A 23,194-nucleotide genomic window follows, 5' to 3' on the forward strand; every position below is an offset into this window, starting at 1 on the left:
TTTAAAGTGTTTATTGTTTATTATTTATAAATTGGGAAGCAGGAGTTGACATTTTTATTGGGGGGGGTTATATTTTTTTAAAAAAATTTAACTTTTTTTTCTGCACTTTTTTTGACCCCCCCCCCCCATAGGGACCTATTATAAAGTATCAAAAGATGGTTTACATAGATCAGTGTAATATGCTATTGCATTATATTATTCTATGTTATCTGCGCTCAATTGCTAAGGGCTGCCCATCAATTACAGAGCAAGGGAAGCCAAGGAGCACAGAAAAGGCCCGGGCTTCCACAGCAACCCATTGTCACCCTGCAATTACATTCGGGGGGGGGGGGGTGGAGGGAGTGCAATGGGTTCCCTAGACAACAGGAATTTCCAGTCCCCTAGACAACACGAATAATCACGGCATTTAACCAGTTAAACAACAGACATCAGAGCAATCTCCAATGTTCAACATTCTCAGCCGATATCAGCTGCTAATGACAGTGGACATCTGTCAGATATGATGCAGAACCATGCCATATTCCCCTCCCGTAGGCTTGCATTGAGGGGCGGAGCGTGACATCACACGGGGTCACCTGTAATCAGTCCCGTAGCGAACACGCTCCGGGGACTGATTACAAACGGGGTTCCGCATGCATGATCCCGGGGGTCCCCAGCGGCCGGACTCCCGCGATCAGGCATCTTATCCCCTATCCTTTGGATAGGGGAAAAGATGTATAAGCACCGGAGAACCCCTTTAAATTAAAGAAGGATATTATTTTGCTTTAGATATTTGATTGTTAAAAAATGGATTGCTCCGGATACCCCAAATAAACATGAATGGTTAGGAATAATAAGAAGGGAGTAGTTAATTATATTACTTTAATTAATGATTTATTTCATTTAAAAAAAATTTAAATATGTAATTTGTAATGCTGTATTTTAACTATAATGTGGTTAATGAATTAATAAAGAAAATTGAGGGAAAAAAAATGACTCCTCAGTATACTAGACATTGATTCGCTAAGTACATATCTGATATATCTTATGTGTCTATTTGTTTTGCTTGTTTGTTTTATGTTTATTTGTATTAACTTGTACTTTAAAACTCTTAATGAAAACTATTGAATGGGAAAGCTAAGGTTCTAATTTTAATTGAAGAGACCTGTTCTTGTATGCAGGAATGCTTCTTGGAAAAAATGTATGCAAAATATGCATTCAATACTCTATACCAATGATGAGCAATCACCCCCGAACAGCTATCTACAGTTGGTTGTCTCTTCTTTTTGGAGGGGTTATTTTGCATACTCTCCCAAAGGCAAAGCTTCTCGGAGAGAAGAGTCTAGTAATAAGGAATGTGACGGAACATGCACTTATTTATATCCCTAACAAACTTCTACAGAAAGAGACTTCAATATTAGACTACAGTATACACGAATAGCAGGCTGTGCGTACAAGGTCACCAGTCCAACATGTCCTAGTGATGAGGATGGCGGGCTAATGGAGATGACATATTGCTCATTCATTATCCCTCATCACATTAGTGTTTTGTACATGTAAAATGAGCTAATTTTGGGATTGCAAATTTATGATCTGTCTGAATGAAGATAAAGGAAGAAAGATAAGTAATCTATTGATCGGGGGTTCAGGAAGTCAAACTCTTTGTTTCTCCTTTATTAAATGATCAGATATAATTAAATTCCGTGAAGCTGCATTGAAAAGATGCCCTAATAATGAAACTGGTTAAATGAGGTAAAAAAAAATAGAGACAGAAACAATTACACCCTAATTAAAGAGTCTTAGAAACCGCAAGAAACGCCGACGAGATGAAGCGAAGAAGGGGGTGTTAATGATGGAGTCGCATAATCAGGCCGGGTGTGAGATGAGATGTGAAGACTGTTATGCATAGAATTTTATTAGATATGCATTGTGTCAGCGGGAAGAAAACCATCACTTAGGTAACATGTGTACGACATACATATTAAGGGTACGTTCACGCTTAGGCAGATTTGATGCACAGGATTTTCTACTGCAGATTTCAATGTAAACTAAATGACTGAGCACAGCTTCTAATCTGCAGTTACAAATCCTGCGCATCAAATCTGCGCAGGATCCTGTATGTGTGAATGTACCCTAAAGGGGTACTCCGGTAGAAAACAATTTTTTTCTAAGCAACTGGTGCCAAAAAGTTAAACAGATTTGTAAATTACTTTTATTTAAAAATATTAATCCTTCCAGTACTTATCAGCTGCTGTATACTTCAGAGGAAGTTGTGTAGTTCTTTTCTGTCTGACCACAATGCTCTCTGCTGATACCTCTGTCTGTAGCAGGAACTGTCCAGAGCAGGAGAGGTTTGCTATAGGGATTTTCTCCTGTTCTGACACAGACAGAGGTGTCAGCAGAGAGCACTGTGGTCAGACAGAAAAGAACTACACAACTTCCTGTGGAGCAACAGCATTTGATAAGTACTGGAAGGATTAAGATTTTTTAATAGAAGTAATTTACAAATCTTAAAAAGTTTTAGCACCGGCGAACTGGGATAGCTAACTGAGCAGCCTAGATACACCAAGGTGGATCCCTGTAGTTCCACTCACAAAGGGGTTAACAGTAATAGAAATCTGTGTATCGGCGCTTATAAATAAAGGAATAAAACTAAGAACTTTCGTTTATCTAATACAATATATAATAGATAGCACTTACTTTAACTGATGGCATAAATTCAAATAATTGCAGAGAGTAAAGGGTGTAGCACTGTACACAGTGTTCACTGTACTGTAGATATCGGTACTGCTGACTTGCTGTGAGGTCCTGTCCAGTCTCCTGGTATACTATGGTTTGCTTCTGTAACACCTTCCGCTGTCTGGAGCGGTTACAGGTGATCAGGTGCAGGGTTTAAACGAGAGCTGCAGTTCCACAATGCTAGGGAGACGATTGCCGGGAGATCTGCCCCGGCCGGAAGCGTCTCACCGGTTGGCTTCTCCAATGTTACTGCACTAAAGCCGTGACCCGAGATATGCTAGTGACGTCACTACTGCATAGGGCCAAAAAGGATCTGACGCGTTTCTGAAAGTACGCTTTCCTTCCTCAGAGATCTCTGCACCTGATCACCTGTAACCGCTCCAGACAGCGGAAGGTGTTACGGAAGCAAACCATAGTATACCAGGAGACTGGACAGGACCTCACAGCAAGTCAGCAGTACCGATATCTACAGTCCGGTGAACACTGAGTGCTACACCCTTTACTGCAATTATTTGAATTTATGCCATCAATTAAAGTAAGTGCTATCTATACGTTATATTAGATAAACTAAAGTTCTTAGTTTTATTCCATTATTTATAAGCGCCAATACACAGATTTCTATTACAATTTTCAAATCTGTTTAACTTTTTGGCACCAGTTGATAAAAAAAAATGTTTTCCACCGGAGTGCCTCTTTCAATACATGTTATCTACAGTTTAGGAACAGCTAACAGATTATTACTCTGCTCTGCATCATGATATAGCACTTATTATGCTAGAGAGAAAAATATTTGGGGGAATTCATCAAGGCTTGCATGTTATTTTTACTAGCATAAAACGTTTTTGTACAAGCCCCATTTTGCTAGAGAAAAAAAATCACGGCGTTTTTCAAAAGATAAAAAATAAATCTGAATGCTGTACAAAAAATTGCAACTTTAAAAAAAAATTTTTTTCTTGTGTAAGCATTAATCATGTCTACCCGTTAAGTTGTATTAAGTTGCAGTCATGAATAGAGCCAAGCACAACAATTTGATGAATCATGTAGTAAAAATTGTGCACACTAACATTTTGCACAGTTTTCCCCTTAGTTGACCTCATAGCTGTCATAGCTATATGTACTGTATAAAAGTCAATGTGTGAAAGTATCTTTCAGCAAAACTTACAAATGGCTGGAGATATTTTGAGGAAACTTAGCACACATGTTACTTGTTAGCTAAAAATATAGTAGAGTTAAATCAACCCTAACCCACCACCTATGTGAGGGTGGTTTTTTTTTTCCTCAGAAGTTTGGTGCAAGTTTATGGGACTATGGGTACATCTGATCGTGTTACTCTCTGGCTGAAGAGAATGCCCAGAACTTATAAACATCCTGCCCCCAAACCATTTAATGGAAAAGTATGATTCAACTATCCGGTAGGCAGGTGGAGGGAATAGTGTGTATGGGGGACATGATATGAGGTTGGTATATGAAGATGAGAGTTTCATTGTTGCTTTTGCTCTCCACCAAGGTTTAGGTAAGAAGACAGGGCAATGCCAAGTACTCAGCTAATATATATATATATATATATATATATATATATATATATGCCCAAGTGGATCTGTCTAACTTGTCTGCACAAGTCTAAAGGAATTGGATTATTTGCTCGCCATTTATTCACCCAAACACAGCCTAGTTCTTACTTTCTTTATCCCATAAAAAATGCAGATACCCAGAGGTATGTGTATGAATGTGCAGCGTGTATTTTGGGTGCGGATATTTCGTGTTTTGCTTTGAGGTTGATGACTCACTCAGGGCCGGCTCTGCACATTCTTTATACTGCTCCGGTGTGCAGAACGGTGCGTCACCTGGAAACACAGAGACATCTTTAATCATAAACATGTCACAAAAACAAAAAACCCTACTTCACCCATTACTATGACATATGTAGGCGTCCACTTTACCTGGCATGTGTACCATTTTGCAGTTGCAGTTCTCGACAATGTATCTGGTTTCACAGTCGATCCTGCATGCTGAAATACTGTATACTGGGAAAAAGTCTGAACCCAGATCGGAAAATCGACAAACACCCCATGGAGAGGGGAGGTACGACAGCTGAGAGAGGAGACCAAGACATAGAAGGGACAGAGAAGACAAACAAGAGAGAGCATTAGTACTGCTTGTAACTGCTGTCTGCAGTATAGTGCTGTACATAGAAAGTAATGAGCAGCATGAACAATTGTATGACAATATGTTGGCAACCAAATGCAGCAAATCGTAGCCAAACTCCATCCAGAACGATGCTTTTCTCCACATGGATCAGTGCTCATGTGGCTAAACCCCTCTATTATTATGTATAGATGATGGGTAAGATGTGCCCAGACAAGTGTGGTGGCACCGGCCATTCATTCTACTAAGCAGATCCTGCCAATATGCTGTTGATCCTCATTTTGTATACACGTCCTATCACACATATAGTGGGATGTGCTGTTATATCCAGCTGTGACTTGTGCACGTTTCCAATTCTAATCTTCTTAAAGAATTTAATGCAAGGTTTACTATGAATGACACTCAACATCACCACAGTAAATGATACGCCACAGCAACAGTCCTTACCCTATTGAGTTAACTAGGAGTGGAGAGAGTGGTGGGAGTATGAAAAGGATTTGTAGTATTTTGCATGACAAGTGTTGTTGGCTGTAGAGCACTGCATTGGGATTGAAATCCCGCAGAACCCAATTAAAAACTTGTGGTAATTAGGGATCGACCGATTATCGATTTGGCCGATATTATCGGCCGATAATCACGATTTTGGGCATTATCTGTATCGGCAATTACCTTGCCGATAAGCTGATAATGCACCGCCCCCCGCACCCCCGACCCGCCGCACCGCGACCGCCCCCTGACCCGCCGCACCGCACCACGTCGCACCCCCCCCACCGCCTCCCCCATCCCCGGTTTTATAATTACCTGTTCCCGGACCCACGCTACTTCTGGCTCCTGCTGCGTCCTGCGTTACGCTGTGCGCAATGACGAGTGACGTGACGTGCACAACGTGACGTCACCGTCAGTGCGCACAGTGACAGCTCAGGAGGATGCCACCGGAGCCAGATGTAGAGTGGACCCCAGGAACAGGTAATTATAAAACCGGGGATGGGGGAGGCAATGGGGCCGGGGTGGTGCGGTGGGGGGTGCGACGCGGCGCAGTGCGGCGGTAGGGGGCGCGGAGCAGTGCAGCGGTGGGGGGAGCAGAGGTGGGGGGAGCGGTGGCGGTGATAGGACTCAGGACCCCCCAGACAGGCAGGAGGAGAGAAGCGGGTAGCGGCGGCGGCGGTCTATGGCACCGCAAAACCCACTGCAATGCATTGATTTAAAGCGCCCGCTTTAAATCAATGATCTGCAGCGGTGTCGCGGGGGGATAAATCGGTATAAGTTATCGGCTATCGGCCCTAACCTCCACCGATTATCGGTATCGGCCCTAAAAAACGATATCGGTCGATCCCTAGTGGAAATGAGGTTATTGCGAGCGGTCACAGACTATGCCTGCTGGTCCCACAAATCCTGCACCACAGACCAAGCCTCTATATGTCCCACCCCCTCCTGTCCCAAGTCCCAGCTGACTGGGCTCCCTGGATATGCGCAGCCTCTTGCTCCTATCACCTGGTACTAGTGTATGGCACTGAGCATGACTGAAGTTGGTATGTGACATAGTATGTTTCGTATGTACTACATGTACAATGACCACTGACTGGACTCAGGATCCATCAGTCATCTCACCAGCCGGTACATAATCATTCATATTATTTATATAGATACATACAGTGCCCACCAACCAGATTACTGACTATTGCAGTGACATTTTTACAGTGATGCAGATTTGCTATTCAGGAGCAGGAGCTGTCTCACCCAGCTTCCCCATGCTTCTGAATGTGTACCTTATTTTTCGCCGTATAAGACGCATTTTTCCTTCCCCAAAACTGGGGGGAGAAAGTTGGTGCCTCTTATACGGCAAATACACATTAAAACCGGCGGTCCCTGCGGCCATCAACGGCCGGGACCCGCGGCTAATACAGGACATCACCGATCGCCCTGTATTAACCCTTCAGACGCAGCGATCAAAGCTGACTGCCACGTCTGAAGCGAAAGTGACACTAACCCGGCTGCTCAGTCGGGCTGTTCAGGACCGCCGCGGTGAAATTGCGGCGTCCCGAACAGTTTACAGGACACTGGGAGGGACCTTACCTGCCTCCTCGGTGTCTGCTCCGTGCCAGGATCCCCTGCATGACCGGCGCTCTCCTTCGTCTTCATCACGTCATCGTGCATGCCGTCCCATCATCCAAAAGGAGCGGCATGCGTATTGGCGTGCGTAGCGGAGTGTGAAGCGATGTGATGGTGGCGACGGAGAGCGAGGATACCCAGCAGCAGAGACGTTCTGGAGCGACTGGGACACCCCGGGGACGCGGCGACAGCGATGAAGGGCGACATCCAGGGCAGCGGTGATGATCGGTGACGGGTCCGGAGCGGCGGGGACACGTGAGTACTACCTCCTATACCAGTGGTCTTCAACCTGCGGACCTCCAGATGTTGCAAAACTACAACTCCCAGCATGCCCGGACAGCCAATGGCTGTCCGGGCATGCTGGGAGTTGTAGTATTGCAACATCTGAAGGTCCACAGGTTGAAGATCACTGTCCTATACTTTACATTGTATTTGATTCAGAATCTTTATATTCTAGATATTTATGCTTTAACCCCTTAAGGACCGGGGTTTTTTTCGTTTTTGCATTTTCGTTTTTTGCTCCTTGCCTTTCAAAAATCGTAACTCTTTCAATTTTGCACCTAAAAATCCATATTATGGCTTATTTTTTGCGCCAGCAATTCTACTTTGTAATGACGTCAGTCATTTTGCCCAAAAATCTACAGTGAAATGGAAAAAAAATCATTGTGCGACAAAATTGAAAAAAAAAAAAACGCTGTTTTGTTTTGGGGGCTTCCGTTTCTACGTAGTACATTTTTCGGTAAAAATGACACCTTATCTTTATTCTGTAGGTCCATACGATTAAAATGATGCCCTACTTATATAGGTTGGATTTTGTCGGACTTCTGGAAAAAATCATAACTACATGCAGGAAAATTAATACGTTTAAAATTGTCATCTTCTGACCCCTATAACTTTTTTATTTTTCCGTGTATGGGGCGATATGAGGGCTCATTTTTCGCGCCGTGATCTGAAGTTTTTAACGGTACAATCAATTTTTGCATTGATAGGACTTATTGATCGCTTTTTATTCATTTTTAAATGATATAAAAAGTGACCAAAAATGCACTATTTTGGAATTTGGAATTTTTTTGCGCGCACGCCATTGACCGAGCGGTTTAATTAATGATATATTTTTATAAATCGGACATTTCCACACGCGGTGATACCATATATGTTTATTTTTATTTACTCTGTGTTTTTTTTTTATTGGAAAAGGGGGGTGATTCAAACTTTTAATAGGGGAGGAGTTAAATGATATTCATTCACTTTTTTTTCCCACTTTTTTTTGCAGTGTTATAGGTCCCATAGGGACCTATAACACCCCTTTAGATAGGGGATAAGTTGTCAGCACGGTAGTAGTACCCCTTTAAATTTCACCGGAGTGCTCCTTTTATTCTGCAAATCAAGGGGCAATTTACACCCTTTATACCAGTGGAAAAAAACCTCTGTCAATCCTTATTACATTCATAGGGGTCATATCTATAGCAACATATAAATATTCTTAGTATTAAAAGATTCGAATGTAAAGTGCCAAGTAAGGCCTCATTCACACCTTGTTTTTGCCTTGTTCTTCATTGCCAGCAGACTAGCACACAAATATGCCATTGTTAATATGGTGGCCCAGTACAGGAGTTGTGGCGGACTCTGTCTCAGTGTCCCCTGAGTCCACCCTTATTGTATATATCTCAAATGGTTAATAATTGCCTTATTTTATGTATGAGAATGTCTTTATAATGTTCATATGCCTTTAAATGTTGTTACCAAGTCATGTAACCAGGAAAGGTGTCAGTGAGCAGGTGACTTGTGTGGTGACCTATGGGAGTCCTCCAAATTGCTCACTTATAAACCCAGGGAGGAGCTAGTTCAGTCTCTTGAGTACGTGCTGTGGAACAGTCAAGACCTGAGAGTGTCTGGTGTCCTGAGGAAACCCAAGGCCTAGTCACACAGCCACGCTTCCACCGCCAAGTTCCCCGCAGGTGAACTGGTAAGCTATACAAGGGGTGAAGTCTAGTCAGTCCTAGTCAAGTCAGTCAAGTCTGTCTAAATTCAGCGTGGGTCTGCAGCATTCTGTCCAAGTTCACTACAAGTCCCAGCGAGCCTGCAAGTCAAAAATCTTATGTTCAGAAATGAATCCCAAGTATACAGTGTTCTCTAGTAGATTACATTCAGTCTAATAAAGTGGACTATCACAAAGTGGAATATCACACCTATTCCATCAGGCACCATACATATTTGGTACCCTGCCATCACTGGGCACCAACTTTTTTTTTACCTTAGATCAAATATCTGTCGTGGTACCTATTTATTAAAGGCACTTGCCTCTGGTTAAGTAAGTATGCATAGCCTCAAAGTATAACCTACAATACAGTTCTTATTTATTTAATGTTAGTACAAAGCATAACTTTACAGCTAACCCAGGAGCTATATGAACAGCATGGCTTTACAAGAACTTCCTGTTAAAGTGTACCTGTCATTAGCAAAAACATTTTATATACTGTAGAAAATAACATTATATGTATATTTGTAATATACCTTGGATTAAAATGTGTATTTTTGTCCCTGCAGCTATTGTCTGTGTGTCTCTGTGAGGAGACCAAATATAGGAATTGAGCTCTGTACACTGACGACAAGCAGGGGTCTGTACACTGAGGACAAGCAGGGCTCTGTACACTGAGGACAAGCAGGGCTCTGTACACTGATGACAAGCAGGGGTCTGTACACTGAGGACAAGCAGGGCTTTGTACACTGAGGACAAGCAGGACTCTGTACACTGAGGACAAGCAGGGCTCTGTACACTGAGGACAAGAAGGGCTTTGTACACTGAGGACAAGCAGGGCTCTCTACACTGAGGACAATCAGGGCTCTGTACACTGAGGACAAGCAGGGATCTGTACACTGAGGACAAGCAGGGCTCTGTACACTGAGGACAAGCAGGGATCTGTACACTGAGGACAAGCAGGGCTCTGTACATTGAGGACAAGCAGGGCTCTGTACACTGAGGACAAGTAGGGCTCTGTACACTGAGGACAAGCAGGGTTCTGTACACTGAGGACAAGCAGAGCTCTGTACACTGAGGACAACCAGGGCTCTGTACACTGAGGACAAGCAGGGCTCTGTACACCGAGGACAAGCACGGCTCTGTACACCGAGGACAAGCAGGACTGTGTGCACTTAGGCTCTATAACACGATTCCGGCTCACACGGCAGGATGATTGACAAGCCAGAAGCCTGCACTGATCCCTGCTTGTCCCGCCCACACTTCCTGTATTTTGTCTCCTCATAGAGAGATACACAGGCAATATCTGCAGGGACAGCATTTTTTCACTCAAAATATACACATTTTTTATCCAATGTATTTTACAAATTATCTACATTATACAAAACATTTTTGTTAATGACAGGTACACTTTTAGTGAGTGACTGTAGTATATCTCCTAGTAGAATTGTTATTTCTCTTCATGACAGAGACGGAAAGATCCATGGCTCCTAAATACAACTAGATGGGTTAGCTGCGACTGTCAGCATCAAATCTCAACATAATCATGCAGCAACTCAGTGATTTGCATTAGTCATTGTGTTCTCCAGCTGTAGGTAAGTATTAGACATAATACAGTGTAAGCTGATGGACACACGACCCACCCACCGCAGCCATACACAGAGTCTGAACACAGCATGACATCGCCTTAACATACGCTGTCCTCCTAAAGGATGACTTTTCCCCCAAATTACACGTATTAGTGTCTGGAGACATAGCTGCCATTATGTTCCGGTGACTGCGGTGCTGCAGACTGCATTATAATCTGCTCTCTCCTCCCTCTCTAATTTGCTTGTCTTTGTTCAGCTTTCACTGAAGAATACAGTAAATAGTAAGAATAAGTAAAGCTCTGTTCACATCTTGTTTTTATATTCCATTGAAGGTATACATCCGAAGCATTCCCTGGCATATGCTAATGATGCATCCTTAAAGGGGTACTTAAAGGGGTTTTTTTTTTATGAACTGGTGCCAGAAAGTTAAACAGATTTATAAATTACTTCTATAAAAAAAAATCTTTATCCTTCCAGTACTTATTAGCAGCTGTATGCCACAGAGGAAATTCTTTAATTTTTTAATTTCTTTTCTGTCTCACCACAGTGCTCTCTGCTGACACCTCTGTCTGTGTCAGGAACTGTCCAGAGTAGCATAGGTTTGCTATGAGGATTTTCTCTTGCTCTGGACAGTTCCTGATACGGACATCAGGTGTCAGCGAAGAGCACTGTGGACAAGACAAAAAAGAAAATCAAAAACAAAAGAATTTCCTCTGTAGCATACAGCAGCTAAAAAGTACTGGAAGGATAAATATATATTTTTTATAGAAGTAATCTACAAATCTGTTTAACTTTCTGGCACCAGCTGATTAAAAAAATATATAACTTAACTTACTGTAACATGTTAGCCAGTGACTCCTGTTGTAAAAAAACTAATAAATAAACAAGTATAAGGCATGGTATATATGTTTTAGACTACAACTGTCCTATAAAAAATAATAATAATAATAAAAAAAAAGCAGTTTGTCGGTACAAAGGATAGTTTTGGCATACACTGACTGCATGGGGGTCGGTCTATGGATAAGTTATGCTTTTGCGCAGGGAGCCTTTTTCTGGGGAATACACCAAATGTTTAAATGTGGACAGAGCATAAGGGATCTCTATTATAAACTGATTAAAGGGGGCTCGGTGCTCCATGATACTAGGCTTTGCAGAAAAGGTGGCTTTGATTTAAAAAACATTACAATACAGAAAAAGTAGCATAAGAATTGCTCAAACAGCCGTCCTACCATTTATTATTGTGTCCTATAAGTCAAAAGAGGCAGGTGACCTGTATTTAACAGTACAGTCCCAAAATGTCAAACAAGGGTATAAGAGGAAAACTCCTGTCATTGCGGTGGGGTTTATCACATAATGTTTTCCCAAACCTTTCATACTTAAAGGAGAACTCCAGAACATAAAAATTGTTCCCCATAGTGCCGGCAGTAAAAAAAATAAAGATGTACATACCTTCCACCGCTCCCCCGGGGCCTTCGGTAACCGGCTCCGGCCTCCGCCGTGATCCTCTTCCTGGTTGCCGGTGGTCGGAGAGTCATACCGCGCTCAGCCAATCACCGGCCGTGTGAGCAGCAGTGTAACGTTTTCGGCCCCGGCTGCAGGTGCCGGTGTAGTGAAGAATTTTGTGTCCTGAAGCGTTTTCACACTGCCGCTCAGCCTATCGCCGGCCGAGTCGGACTTTGCTGCGGCTGGTGATTGGCTGAGCACAGTATGATTCATCCAACCACCGGCAACCAGGAAGTGGATCGTGGCGGAGACCAGAGCCGGTTACCGGAGGAAGGTATTTACATCTTTATTTTTTTTTACTGCCGGCAGTATGGGCGACAATTTTTATATTCCGGAGTTCTCCTTTAAATGGTCACTCTAATTAAAACTAATTTTTGCTATTGCACTCCTTATGGTAAATAAAAAATATTTCTAATATACTTTGTTTAAAAAAAAAAATGCATTTTTCTATGTTTTATTTGTGCTTAAAAAAGCTCAAGAGCAGATTCCCCCCCCTCCCCCCCCCCCATTTCATACACAGACTTTGGACCGAAGCCCAAACACAGGAAGTGCCACCTGGAGTTCTGAGGGGGGCATGTCCAACCAACAGCATATGACAGTTATGTGTGAGAAGAGCTATGATTGGATGAGGGTGGACACACCCCCCTCAGCACTCCAGGCTGCACTTTCTGTGTTTGGACTTCGGTCCAAAGTCTGTGTATAAGATGGGGGAAAATGTGCTCTTGAGCTTTTTTAAGCACAAATAAAACATAGAAAACTTCATTTTTATTAAACAAAGTATATTAGAAACATTTTTTATTTACCATAAGGAGTGCAATAGCAAAAATACGTTTTAATGAGCGTTACCCTTTAAGCCACATTCAAGTCATGATCAGAACCACCACATTGAAGACCTTATAGATTTAGACACAGGGCCAAATACAATTCGCTATTTACTTTTAATATGGTCAGTGCCTCAATGAGACGGGTGCACGGGGTGCTGCACCTAGGCAGCAGATGTCTAAGCAATAGAGAGCCCCAATTGCAAGCTCTGAGGAACTAGTCTAGCCTGGCCAAATGGGCAGGTGCTGTATTTCAGTACAACATGCTTGACCATACATTTGGTGCCAATGGGGATTTCATCCGGCACTGGACTTTATCGATCAGGGGATGGATGCTAATGTTTAATTCTGATAGGATGATTGGGAGGGGCTTCTATGTAAGTCATCTGCCTGTGACCAGAGACAGGGAGAGCCCTAGGATTGTGAAGAGAGAAGCAGACCAGCATGATGAAAGGAGTCCAAGTGGCAGACTGGTGTCCAAATCATACGCCCAAAGCAAACCTGCATCCAGGCATCCATGACCCTAGGCTTAGCCCTGAACATAGTTGTGCATTGTGATTTGTGCTTCTGTTAGATTTAGCCTTGATCCAGTAATGGATATGATCACCCTACTGTGAAGCAATAAGGCAAAACTGTGGCGCAGCATTGTGTTTCCTTGGCCTTAGCCTTATAGATGGATGGTATGTGACATCCGCAGCTTCAGTAGCAGGTAATCAGACTGGACACGCTTAATAAAGAAACAATTCAATTACCAGAGTGATGACTCAGCCCAAGGACCAGATGATGTGGCCATCAAAAGGGGATCGGGCATGAAGAGAGCAGCTCCACTCATCACAGGCAGGATGACATGGTGCCACTTTTATAGAGCATGTAGCTGTGCCCACAATGATGAGGGTATTCTTGGTACGGAATGAAAGCTGGTTCCTATCATCAGAACCTGACCTGGCCAGCTCTGCATTAGTCTATAACATAGAGGAATAGTGAAATATCACCAAGCCAAATGGGAGAAAATGTGTATTAAGCTTCTTACCAAAGAAGAGGAATCATATGTATCAATGATGTCAGCCCAGGTTGCAGCACTCCTGCTTCAAACAATCGATACAAACGCCAGAACTTCTCCAAGACAATGGCAGGGTACACGCGCCGGCGGCGCGTGTACCCTGCCATTGTCTTGGAGAAGTTCTGCCATTTGTATCGATAGCTGTGTATTAGGACCAGTGACGTGCACAGACATTTTGGGGGGCTGAGGCTGAACTAAAAAAAATTGCACTTCTTGTAATTATTTATCTAAATGCCCACATAATGATGCCAGACTGCCCAGGGCAGGAAGAACATGTGTGGGAGCTTGGGGGTGTAGGGTATATGGGGTGTAACTGTGCGGGACTTTAATGGGGTCTGTTTAACCCTTTCTACTCGTGACGCCAGGGTGAGGGCATCTCTGCAATGCTTGTCCTACCGCCACCGATAGGGAGGTATGAAATAATTGAAAGACCACAACCGGAGAGTTTGCTGAAAACAGTCAGAACTTTTACTGAAGATTTTATGCAAGCTTTATAACCGGAACAGTCTCTGTATGAGCAAAGTCTCTTCGATATTGACAGTGGTTGGGACCTTGAGCGTTTTAGAGTCCGTAGACTGATATGCGCTGTTTCGCTGGATTTAGGGGATTTAGTTGAGGTCCAGCAGTCACGCTAGCTTTAGCGGGGATTCAGTTTAAGACTTATGTTTTGAGTTAGTTTACGCTGAGGCTGGCAGGTTTCAGGCCTAGCTTGTCTTTGTAAGTTGCGCAGATCCGTCCTGATAGTCCGGCATCCACGAGAGCAGCAACCCCAGAGAGCAATAATTGGCTACAGCTCCTTTATATGGGCAGGGGCTGGACTAGAGCTAATTCGTCCAATACTTCTGTCAATCACCTTTACAAAGGGTTATGGGCAATCATGTGACCCAAGGGCCTCCAAAGGTCCTCCAACATACCATAGAGGAATTAACATAGTCACATGACCGAAGGTCCTGCGAAACTACCAAGGTAAGCATACTATACATTATATTAAATATATACATTTAAACATTACAAGATTAGAAAAGAGACGACTAGGGGCTGTCCCACCTGAGGGACCCTACCTGAACGTAGTAACTCTGACTTTGGGGACGACCATACAAGGTACGGTATGCAATACGGTACCAGGACACCACACATGAAAAGGGCAGGGGCTCAAGCCCCCTTTCTAGTCAACTTGTGCACGTCCCTGATTAGGAGCCATATGTTTAGAACAAATTGGGGACCTCTACAGTCTCATAATACAGAGCTGTAAGCCTTTCACCAGCAATGTCCAGTCTTGTTAACCCTGTATTCTCTTCTGTGTCTGCAGCCGACTACTAATCTATAAACCATGTAAGCAAAAGAGCAGACCCTGCCGCCCAAAAGAAGAACACAATGTGGGAATAGGGGAAGGGAGAATGGGAGGGGGAGTATTATATTTATGATAATACATTTTGGAATGTAAATGTTTAAACATGTTTGAAATGAAATAAAAGTATTAATAAAAAAATAAAAGAGCAAGACAGCATCTGTTATGCACATATTCAGCAATCCTATAGTGCGTGCCCTTATATTAATGCAGCTACAAGAACTCTGTTATCCAGGAGACACAGTCAGTCTGTGCCTGCAATATAAAGTCACCTCTGAACCAAGCTCAAGGAGAAGAGATACGAAAGCCACAAGTTAAGTGCAGGAACCAGAGAGCAAAGAATTAGCACCAAGATGTAGGAGTAAGCTGCGTGACTAAGGGATTTAGCTGAGAATTGGTCTCTGAATAACTAGAAGTCGGGGATTTGTACAGCGGGTATGAACATCAGATAATGAGCGGTGACTGAGTGAGTGTTGTGGCCATAGATGAAGTGCTGTGGAGACAGGAGGGTTAGTGGGAAGATGTCTAAAAGCAAGTGGATTAGAGCCTTTGTGGTGTAGAAGAATTTAAAGCGATGATGCGGTGGAAAACTCCATATCAACTGGCTCCGGAAAGTGAAACAGATTTGTAAATTACTACTATTGAAAAAAAATCTTAATCCTTCCAGTAGTTATGAGCTGCTGTATACTACAAAGAAAGTTGAGTTGTTCTTTTCTGTCTGACCACTGTGTTCTCTGCTGACACCTCTGTCCATGTCAGGAGCTGTCCAGAGTAAAAGTAAATCCACCTAGCAAACCTATCCTGCTCTGAGCAGTTCCTGACACAGACAGAGGTGTCAACAGAGAGCACTGTGGTCAGACTGGAAAGAACTACACAACTTTCTCTGTAGTATACAGCAGCCAGCTGATAAGTACTGGAAGGATTAAGATTTTTAAATAGAAGTAAGTTATAAATCTGATTAACTTTCTGGCACCAGTTGATTTGAAATTTATTTTTTTCACCTTTAAGGACACAGACCACTTTGACCTTAAAGGGGTATTCCAGTGGAAAACATTTTATTTTTTTTAAATCAACTTGTGCCAGAAAGTTAAACAGATTTGTACATTACTTCTATTTAAAAATCCTAATTCTTCCAGTACTTATCAGCTGCTGTATGTTCCAGAGGAAGATGTATTGTTCTTTTCTGTCTGACCACAGTGCTCTCTGCTGACACCTCTGTCTGTATCAGAAACTGTCCAGAGTAGAAGTAAATCCCCATAGCAAACCTCTCCTGCTCCGGACAGTTCCTGACATGGACAGAGGTGTCAGCAGAGAGCACTGTGGCCAGACTGGAAAGAACTATACAATTTCCTGCGGAGCATACAGCAGCTGACAAGTACTGGAAGGATTAAGATTTTTTTAAATAGAAGTAATATAAAAATCTGTTTAACTTTATGGCACCAGTTGATTTGAAAATAAATAAATACATAGTTTTACTTTAAACTGGAGTACCCCTTTAAGGAATGCATTTTAAAGATACTCACAGGTGAAGGCAGCAGGACGTGGCATGAGACTCGCTGTGGAGAAGAAAGCGGAGGTAGATGAAAAGAATGTTGTAGGATGAGACTCGGCAGTGGAAATGTTGATGCAGTTGCCAATAAAAGAAATCACAGAAATCCAATCCTCGGTAAAAGAATTCTGTGATTTCGCTCATGCACTGACAACCAGTGTAGTGAGGTGTGAATGCATGCAATTATGTATCCCGCCATACCAACAATGGATGTGTAGAAGGGATGCATGTCTATTGTGCCGATGACAGTCAGGAAAAATGAACGAGTAACCAATGTGTAATAGACCATGCAACAGTGCGCACGTTTCCTCCTGCAATCTCCAAGTGTGACACAATGCTACCCATGTGACACTAATGCCCGGCAGACCGGTGAGGGATCTTTTACTTCTTTGCAGTAGAAGGGAACATCTAAAATGTAGTCTGGAAAATTGCCAAAGCTCGGGTACAATGCTGCATTCATGTAGCGACGTGGATGACTGCCAAAGGTCTGATCATTTTACTTCATTTGTTGAAAATTCTGCAGCAACAAATGGTTTTTAGCGACTTGCTTTTTAAAGAGCGTTGTCTGTCGCCACAGGCTTTAGCACGATGGGAATATTCCCGCATTTCACAGATTATTGTGCTACAAAGATCTCTATACACGTGAAGGATTTTGTAGGAGGCATTAGAATTGCTGTTCTCTCAGCTGAAACAACATTGCGTCTATTAAACCTCAAGTAACTCTCCGAGGAGAAGGAAGACTCTCAGGGCATAGCCTGTAATCACTGGCCGTGGTTTCCTTTTACTTTTATCTGTTCATGCGCAACATATCTGGTCACACCAAAAGTACGTACAGTCTGTCACTTCTTGTCCCCTTTCTTATTCTGACTAAGGCCCTGTTCACATATCCCTTCGGATAGGTGCGCAAGTAGGAATCCCACTCCGTATCAAATGTTCATGAATAAATTTGGCGCTCAAATTCATCATGTGTAATAAGATTTTATTGTGCAGTCCTTATATACATAGTTACATAGTTACATGGTTACACAGTTACATAGTTAGTACGGTCGAAAAAAGACATATGTCCATCAAGTTCAACCAGGGAATTAAAGGGTAGGGGTGTGGCGTGATATTGGGGAAGGGATGGGATTTTATATTTCTTCATAAGCATTAATGTTATTTTGTTCCAGGAATGTATCTAATCCTGTTTTAAAGCTGTTAATTTTTCCTGCTGTGACCAGTTCCTGAGGTAGACCGTTCCATAAGTTCACAGTTCTCACGGTAAAGAAGGCGTGTCACCCCTTGAGACTAAACTTTTTCTTCTCCAGACGGAGGGAGTGCCCCCTCGTTTGGGAGGGGTTTAACCTGGAACAGTTTTTCTCCATATTTTTTGTATGGGCCATTAATATACTTATATACGTTTATCATATCCCCCCTTAAATGTCTCTTCTCAAGACTAAACAATTGTAACTCCTTTAATCGCTCCTCATAGCTAAGATGTTCCATGCCCCATATTAGTTTAGTCGCGCGTCTCTGCACCCTTTCCAGCTCCACAGTATACAATTTGTTGTTAACGCTTGTGCGAATTTCTAGCTCCACTCACCACTGTGCGCGGACGTGCCGATCCCGCCTTCGGCCACGTAGTAATATGCCAAAAGGATGTATCGTCCAGCACTCTGGCTGCAGTAAAAGAAGTTTTTCTTTATTCAAGGGTCATCAGACAATAGTCACAAACAGAGAGAAAGCGTCTGACGCTTTCTCTCTGTTTTTGACTATTGTCTGATGATCCTTGAATACAGAAAAACTTCTTTTACCGCATCCCGAGTGCTGGACTATACATCCTTTTCGCATTTTGTTGTTAACATTTCGGTCCTACCTGGACCTTCATCAGAACATACCGGACTGCTCAACCTATATACCATTTCTTACACCCATACTGTAACCCCACCGCACAACATTTACATATTATACTATGTGCATATTGCTTCTATCCTATTGTATTATGTAAACTGTGGCATGTTATGTTACCTAGCAACCATCTGACTTCCTGTCTGGATGAACACCATAAGAACCTCTGCATCTACATAAGTTTTGTCTGCTTTATAATAAACTGGCCACAATTCTATACTTGCTTGTGTTCACCCATTTATACAAAAGGAAGCATGAAAAAACGGCGTAAGAGTAGTTTCCATAGTGAACTGAAAGGGAGACGGAGAGACGACATTGTGTTGCAGAGATGCACTTTAGCCTGTGTGAACACTAGGTTAAAAAAACAGAGCTCCCCAAAACTACACAGAAGTGTCTGACAGATCATGTGCATGCCAATCAGATTGTCTCTAGAAGAAGGAAAAGTCTGCGAGGGTTGTCATAAGTCTCAAGTTTTCAGTCTAAAATCCAAAGTATAAAGTCCATAGCAGCCATCATTCAGCCATCATTCAGAGAAAGCAACTACAAGTCCCAGCTAAGCGACAGGCTCCCCAGGGTTACTCTGCATCTTCCCCTGTTCTGATCTGTACTGTAAAGGATTTTACCAACATTCCTGCTTCAGTAAACCCTGCACCTGTGGTCATAATTGTCCCCAGCGCTTGGTCCAGGAAAACTGTCTAAACCTTGGGACATGGTGGTTAATGTTACCCTGGCATCACGAACTGTGCATTACATCATTCACACTGCACTCAGCACAGGATCACTTACCTGGATCCGCGGTCCAGATCCAGAGAAGCGGGGTGTTTGGCTGGCATTGCTGCTTTGCACAATGGCGAAGGGACCCGGCATAACCAGCTTTCCTACCTCTGTCCCCTCTGCACTGATTTTCCTGCCCAATTCAATAATATTCATGGAACCGCTTTGTCCATGTGATTGCAAAGTAGTCGAGCATATCAGTACAGAGGGGACAGAGGCAGGGAAGCTGGGTATGTATACCGGGTGTCGCCTCCATAGTGCAAAGCCGGCCTTTTCCAAGTTAGCAATCCTGGCTAACACACCGTGTATTTCCGGTATATGACCACGGATCCTGGTAAGTAATATCTTATTGTAATCCAGTTCACCCGCACTATAACCCTGTGTCTTGGTTTAGCATGGGTAAACCCTCTATCAGTTTCCCTTTATCAAGCCTAGCAACGAGCCTAGCCAGAAACCCATAAAAAATATAGTCATAAGGTAATTTGGACTTTAGATTGGGAGCCCCAGTGTGGACAGGAGCTGATGTGAGTGATGTCAATCTCCATACAGCATTAAGGAATATAATGTGAATAAAATAAATAACACTGGACAGTTATTTCGAGGTACATGACCCTTGTCAGAACAAAGCAGAGTATTGGCTGGAGGAGATGCCTTTATGGAGCACTGTCTGACAGACTCTATGCTTAGCCGGATCTCTTTAAAGGGGTACTCCGGAGCTTAGACATCTTATCCCCTATCCAAAGGATAGGGGATAAGATGCCTGATAGCGGGGGTCCCGCCGCTGGGGATCCCTGTGATCTTGCACGCCGCACCCCGTTAAAATCAGTCCCCAGAGCGTGTTCGAGCCGGGTCTGATTATTGTCGATCACAAGGCTCAGCCCAGTGTGACATCACGCTCCGCCCCCCTCAATGCAAGCCTATGGGAGGGGGCGTGACGTGGTGGGACCCCTGCGATCAGGCATCTTATCCCCTATCCTTTGGATAAGGGATAAGATGTCAAAGTGCCGGAGTACCCCTTTAGTGATCATCTGTAGAAATAACAATGCAGTTTCCAGAGCCTATTCCATGTATACTACTAATCTTATACATAGATTTAATGTAGAAAAGCAATCCAAACTGAGGTGTAATTTAAAGCTCCAATTTAAAATCTGTAACAGGACCCCCCCTCGCCTACCGTGCACCAGTTATAGTACTGAGGTCTTCTTTAACAGAAGCCCCTATAGCAGTGCTTCTCAAATAGTGAGGCTCCGTAAAGGGGGGCTCGTTTGACCTTGACCTCGGCAAATACTGTCATATTGGATGTCTAGATCGGATTATCCGACTCACTCGCAAGCGGCGTCCCACACGGCGTCGGTTGGCTAGCAACTCTACGGCTGGATCTTACTTACGGCCCTGGGTTGTCAGTGTGGCTGCCTGGGAGAGGCGCTTAGAACTCCGGTGTGGCGCGCTGCTACGTTCAGAGGTGAGGTCACTTTACAGGGGTGACGTGACCTCACGTCTAAGCGCAGCAGCCCACCATGTTGGAGTTCACTGTGCCACCGAGCAGTGCGCCCGCCGCCCTGCTCTCTCTCGTACAGAGCCCTGCTTGTCCTCAGGTACAGATCCCTGCTTGTCCTCCATGTAAAGAGCCCTGCTTGTTGTCAGTGTACAGAGCCCAGCTTGTTGTCAGTGTACAGAGCCCAGCTTGTTGTTAGTGTACAGAGCCCTGCTTGTCCTCCATGTAAAGAGCCCTGCTTGTTGTCAGTGTACAGAGCCCTGCTTGTTGTCAGTGTACAGAGCCCTGCTTGTTGTCAGTGTACAGAGCCCCGCTTGTTGTCAGTGTACAGAGCCCTGCTTGTTGTCAGTGTACAGAGCCTCATATACGTTAATAAGGATACAGTGTTATGCAGAGGTGTACTTATAACAATTTTATAGACAAATGATACTATTTACAATCGCGAGGGGGGGCGCAAAATATTTTCTTCTTCCTAGGGGGGGGGGGGGGGGCATGACAGAAAATAATTGAGAAGCACTGCCCTATAGGAACTAGGGTCCAGATGCAACTACTTCATCTACACTACGCGTTGCTTTCTTACTTATTCATCCCTACATTGCTTCAAGCTACCATCCTAAATATTGAGCAAAACTACTGATCAGTTATATATTTTGACATCTACTTGATCTTACCCCATCACAGTACATTGAGTGACAAAAAAAATACTAGGGAAATAGGACATACTGTGCATGATGAGGACCTGCATTAATACTGGGAGTGCTGGGTATGATATACGATTAACTTCTGCGTCTTATGTACAGAATTTCCTTTTAGCTAAATGCCTGAACTACCTATTGAATTCCTGGACTCCACACACTGTTCTGCAGGGATGGAGTGGATGAAAGCCCAGTATTGTGGCTGATGGTAAACACCATTTACTGATGAGCTCTGTGCGGGTCATCAAAGGAGCCATGTATTAACAGGCAAGGTGGGCCTGAGATCACTGAAGATGACGTCTTTATGACTTGAGGCCCTTGACCCTCGTAACTCGGATTAATGTCACCAAAGTCTGCCAGGAGGAAAACGGATAAGAGTTTACCAAGCATCTATTTACAGCACACTGTAACGCGGTCTGCTGCTGGGCGACATCATGGAAATACCCATGTACTGAAAAGTCAGGTCTGTCCGATCTGTGTTACTCTGACATTACAGTAATAATATCCTTCAAAATACATTAATGCTAGTGATGGGGTATGGCATTAATCATGTCACTGCCATAATGTACAGCTTACACATAAGACATATTGATGATATTTGTATCAGCACTTGTGTAATGGATTGTAAAGTGTAATATAATTCATTGTCAAAGTACGCCACTACCCCATCAGCAAATTGCTTCACTTTGAGCCTAGTGACCAGAGATATCTTGCCTTACTTACAGTTTATATGATTTTTATGTAACGCCTGCTGTGCGGCTTCTTTTTCCTGTAGTAAATGACTTCACAGACACACAACACACATTCACCTGAACATTTTATTAAAATGTCATGAGAATGCATTTCTTTGGTATCTTCATTTGTACAACTGATAAACCCTTGGCTATGCAACCAAAGTTGCCATCTAGATCTAATGATACTGTAACTGGGGGGCAGAAAATCTGAAAATTGCAACCATGATCACCCATTTTGTATACTATTGAGTGCCACATTTGCTGGGTCAGATAATATACATAATATTAAAGGAACATCCACGCATGCTCTGCCATGTGTCAACAAATGCCTCCTTTCAGAGTTTACATTCAAAACGGTGGAGGGGACAGTAGGAAATGCCATTCATAAAGAGTACCTGTCAACAATAAAACTTTTAATATAGTGTTCCTTGTGTAATTAGCAGACACTTTCCTATTCACTTGCTTTTAAAATTATCAACATAAATATGTTTAAAATGTAACATAAAAAATGGCCACTAGGTGGCTCTGTCCTGTTCCCTGCCACAATTAATACAGTGAGTTTGGTCTCCTCCTTGCCTGGCAGGAGACCAAATTCAGCAAGTGCTTCTGGCTGCACTGAGCTTGATTGACAGCTGCACAGAAAGTAAAAGGTACACACAGACTGAAACCTGCAGGAGAGCCTCACTGATAGAAACACAGACTGAAACATACACAGAGCCTGAGGTCTTCTATTCATCACAGCTCTACAACCATGTGAGGGCGGAAGTGGTCCCCCATCAGGCTTCAGTG

At 43.2% G+C, this 23,194-nt stretch overlaps 1 protein-coding gene across 1 annotated transcript in view; it reads right to left on the minus strand.

Annotated features, from left to right (window-relative positions):
* ASIC2 (acid sensing ion channel subunit 2) overlaps positions 1-23,194 on the minus strand; it is a 374,271-nt gene that overhangs the window by 12,797 nt on the left and 338,280 nt on the right. Inside the window, exons 4-5 of the mRNA XM_056548587.1 lie at positions 4,659-4,809; positions 4,506-4,562 (exon numbers count right to left, since the gene is read on the minus strand). Coding sequence (XP_056404562.1) covers positions 4,506-4,562; positions 4,659-4,809 — 208 coding nt within the window. The remainder of the gene's footprint in view (positions 1-4,505; positions 4,563-4,658; positions 4,810-23,194) is intronic.

Source organism: Hyla sarda, chromosome 12 (genome assembly GCF_029499605.1).
Source record: "Hyla sarda isolate aHylSar1 chromosome 12, aHylSar1.hap1, whole genome shotgun sequence".
Classification (NCBI taxonomy): Eukaryota; Metazoa; Chordata; class Amphibia; order Anura; family Hylidae; genus Hyla; species Hyla sarda.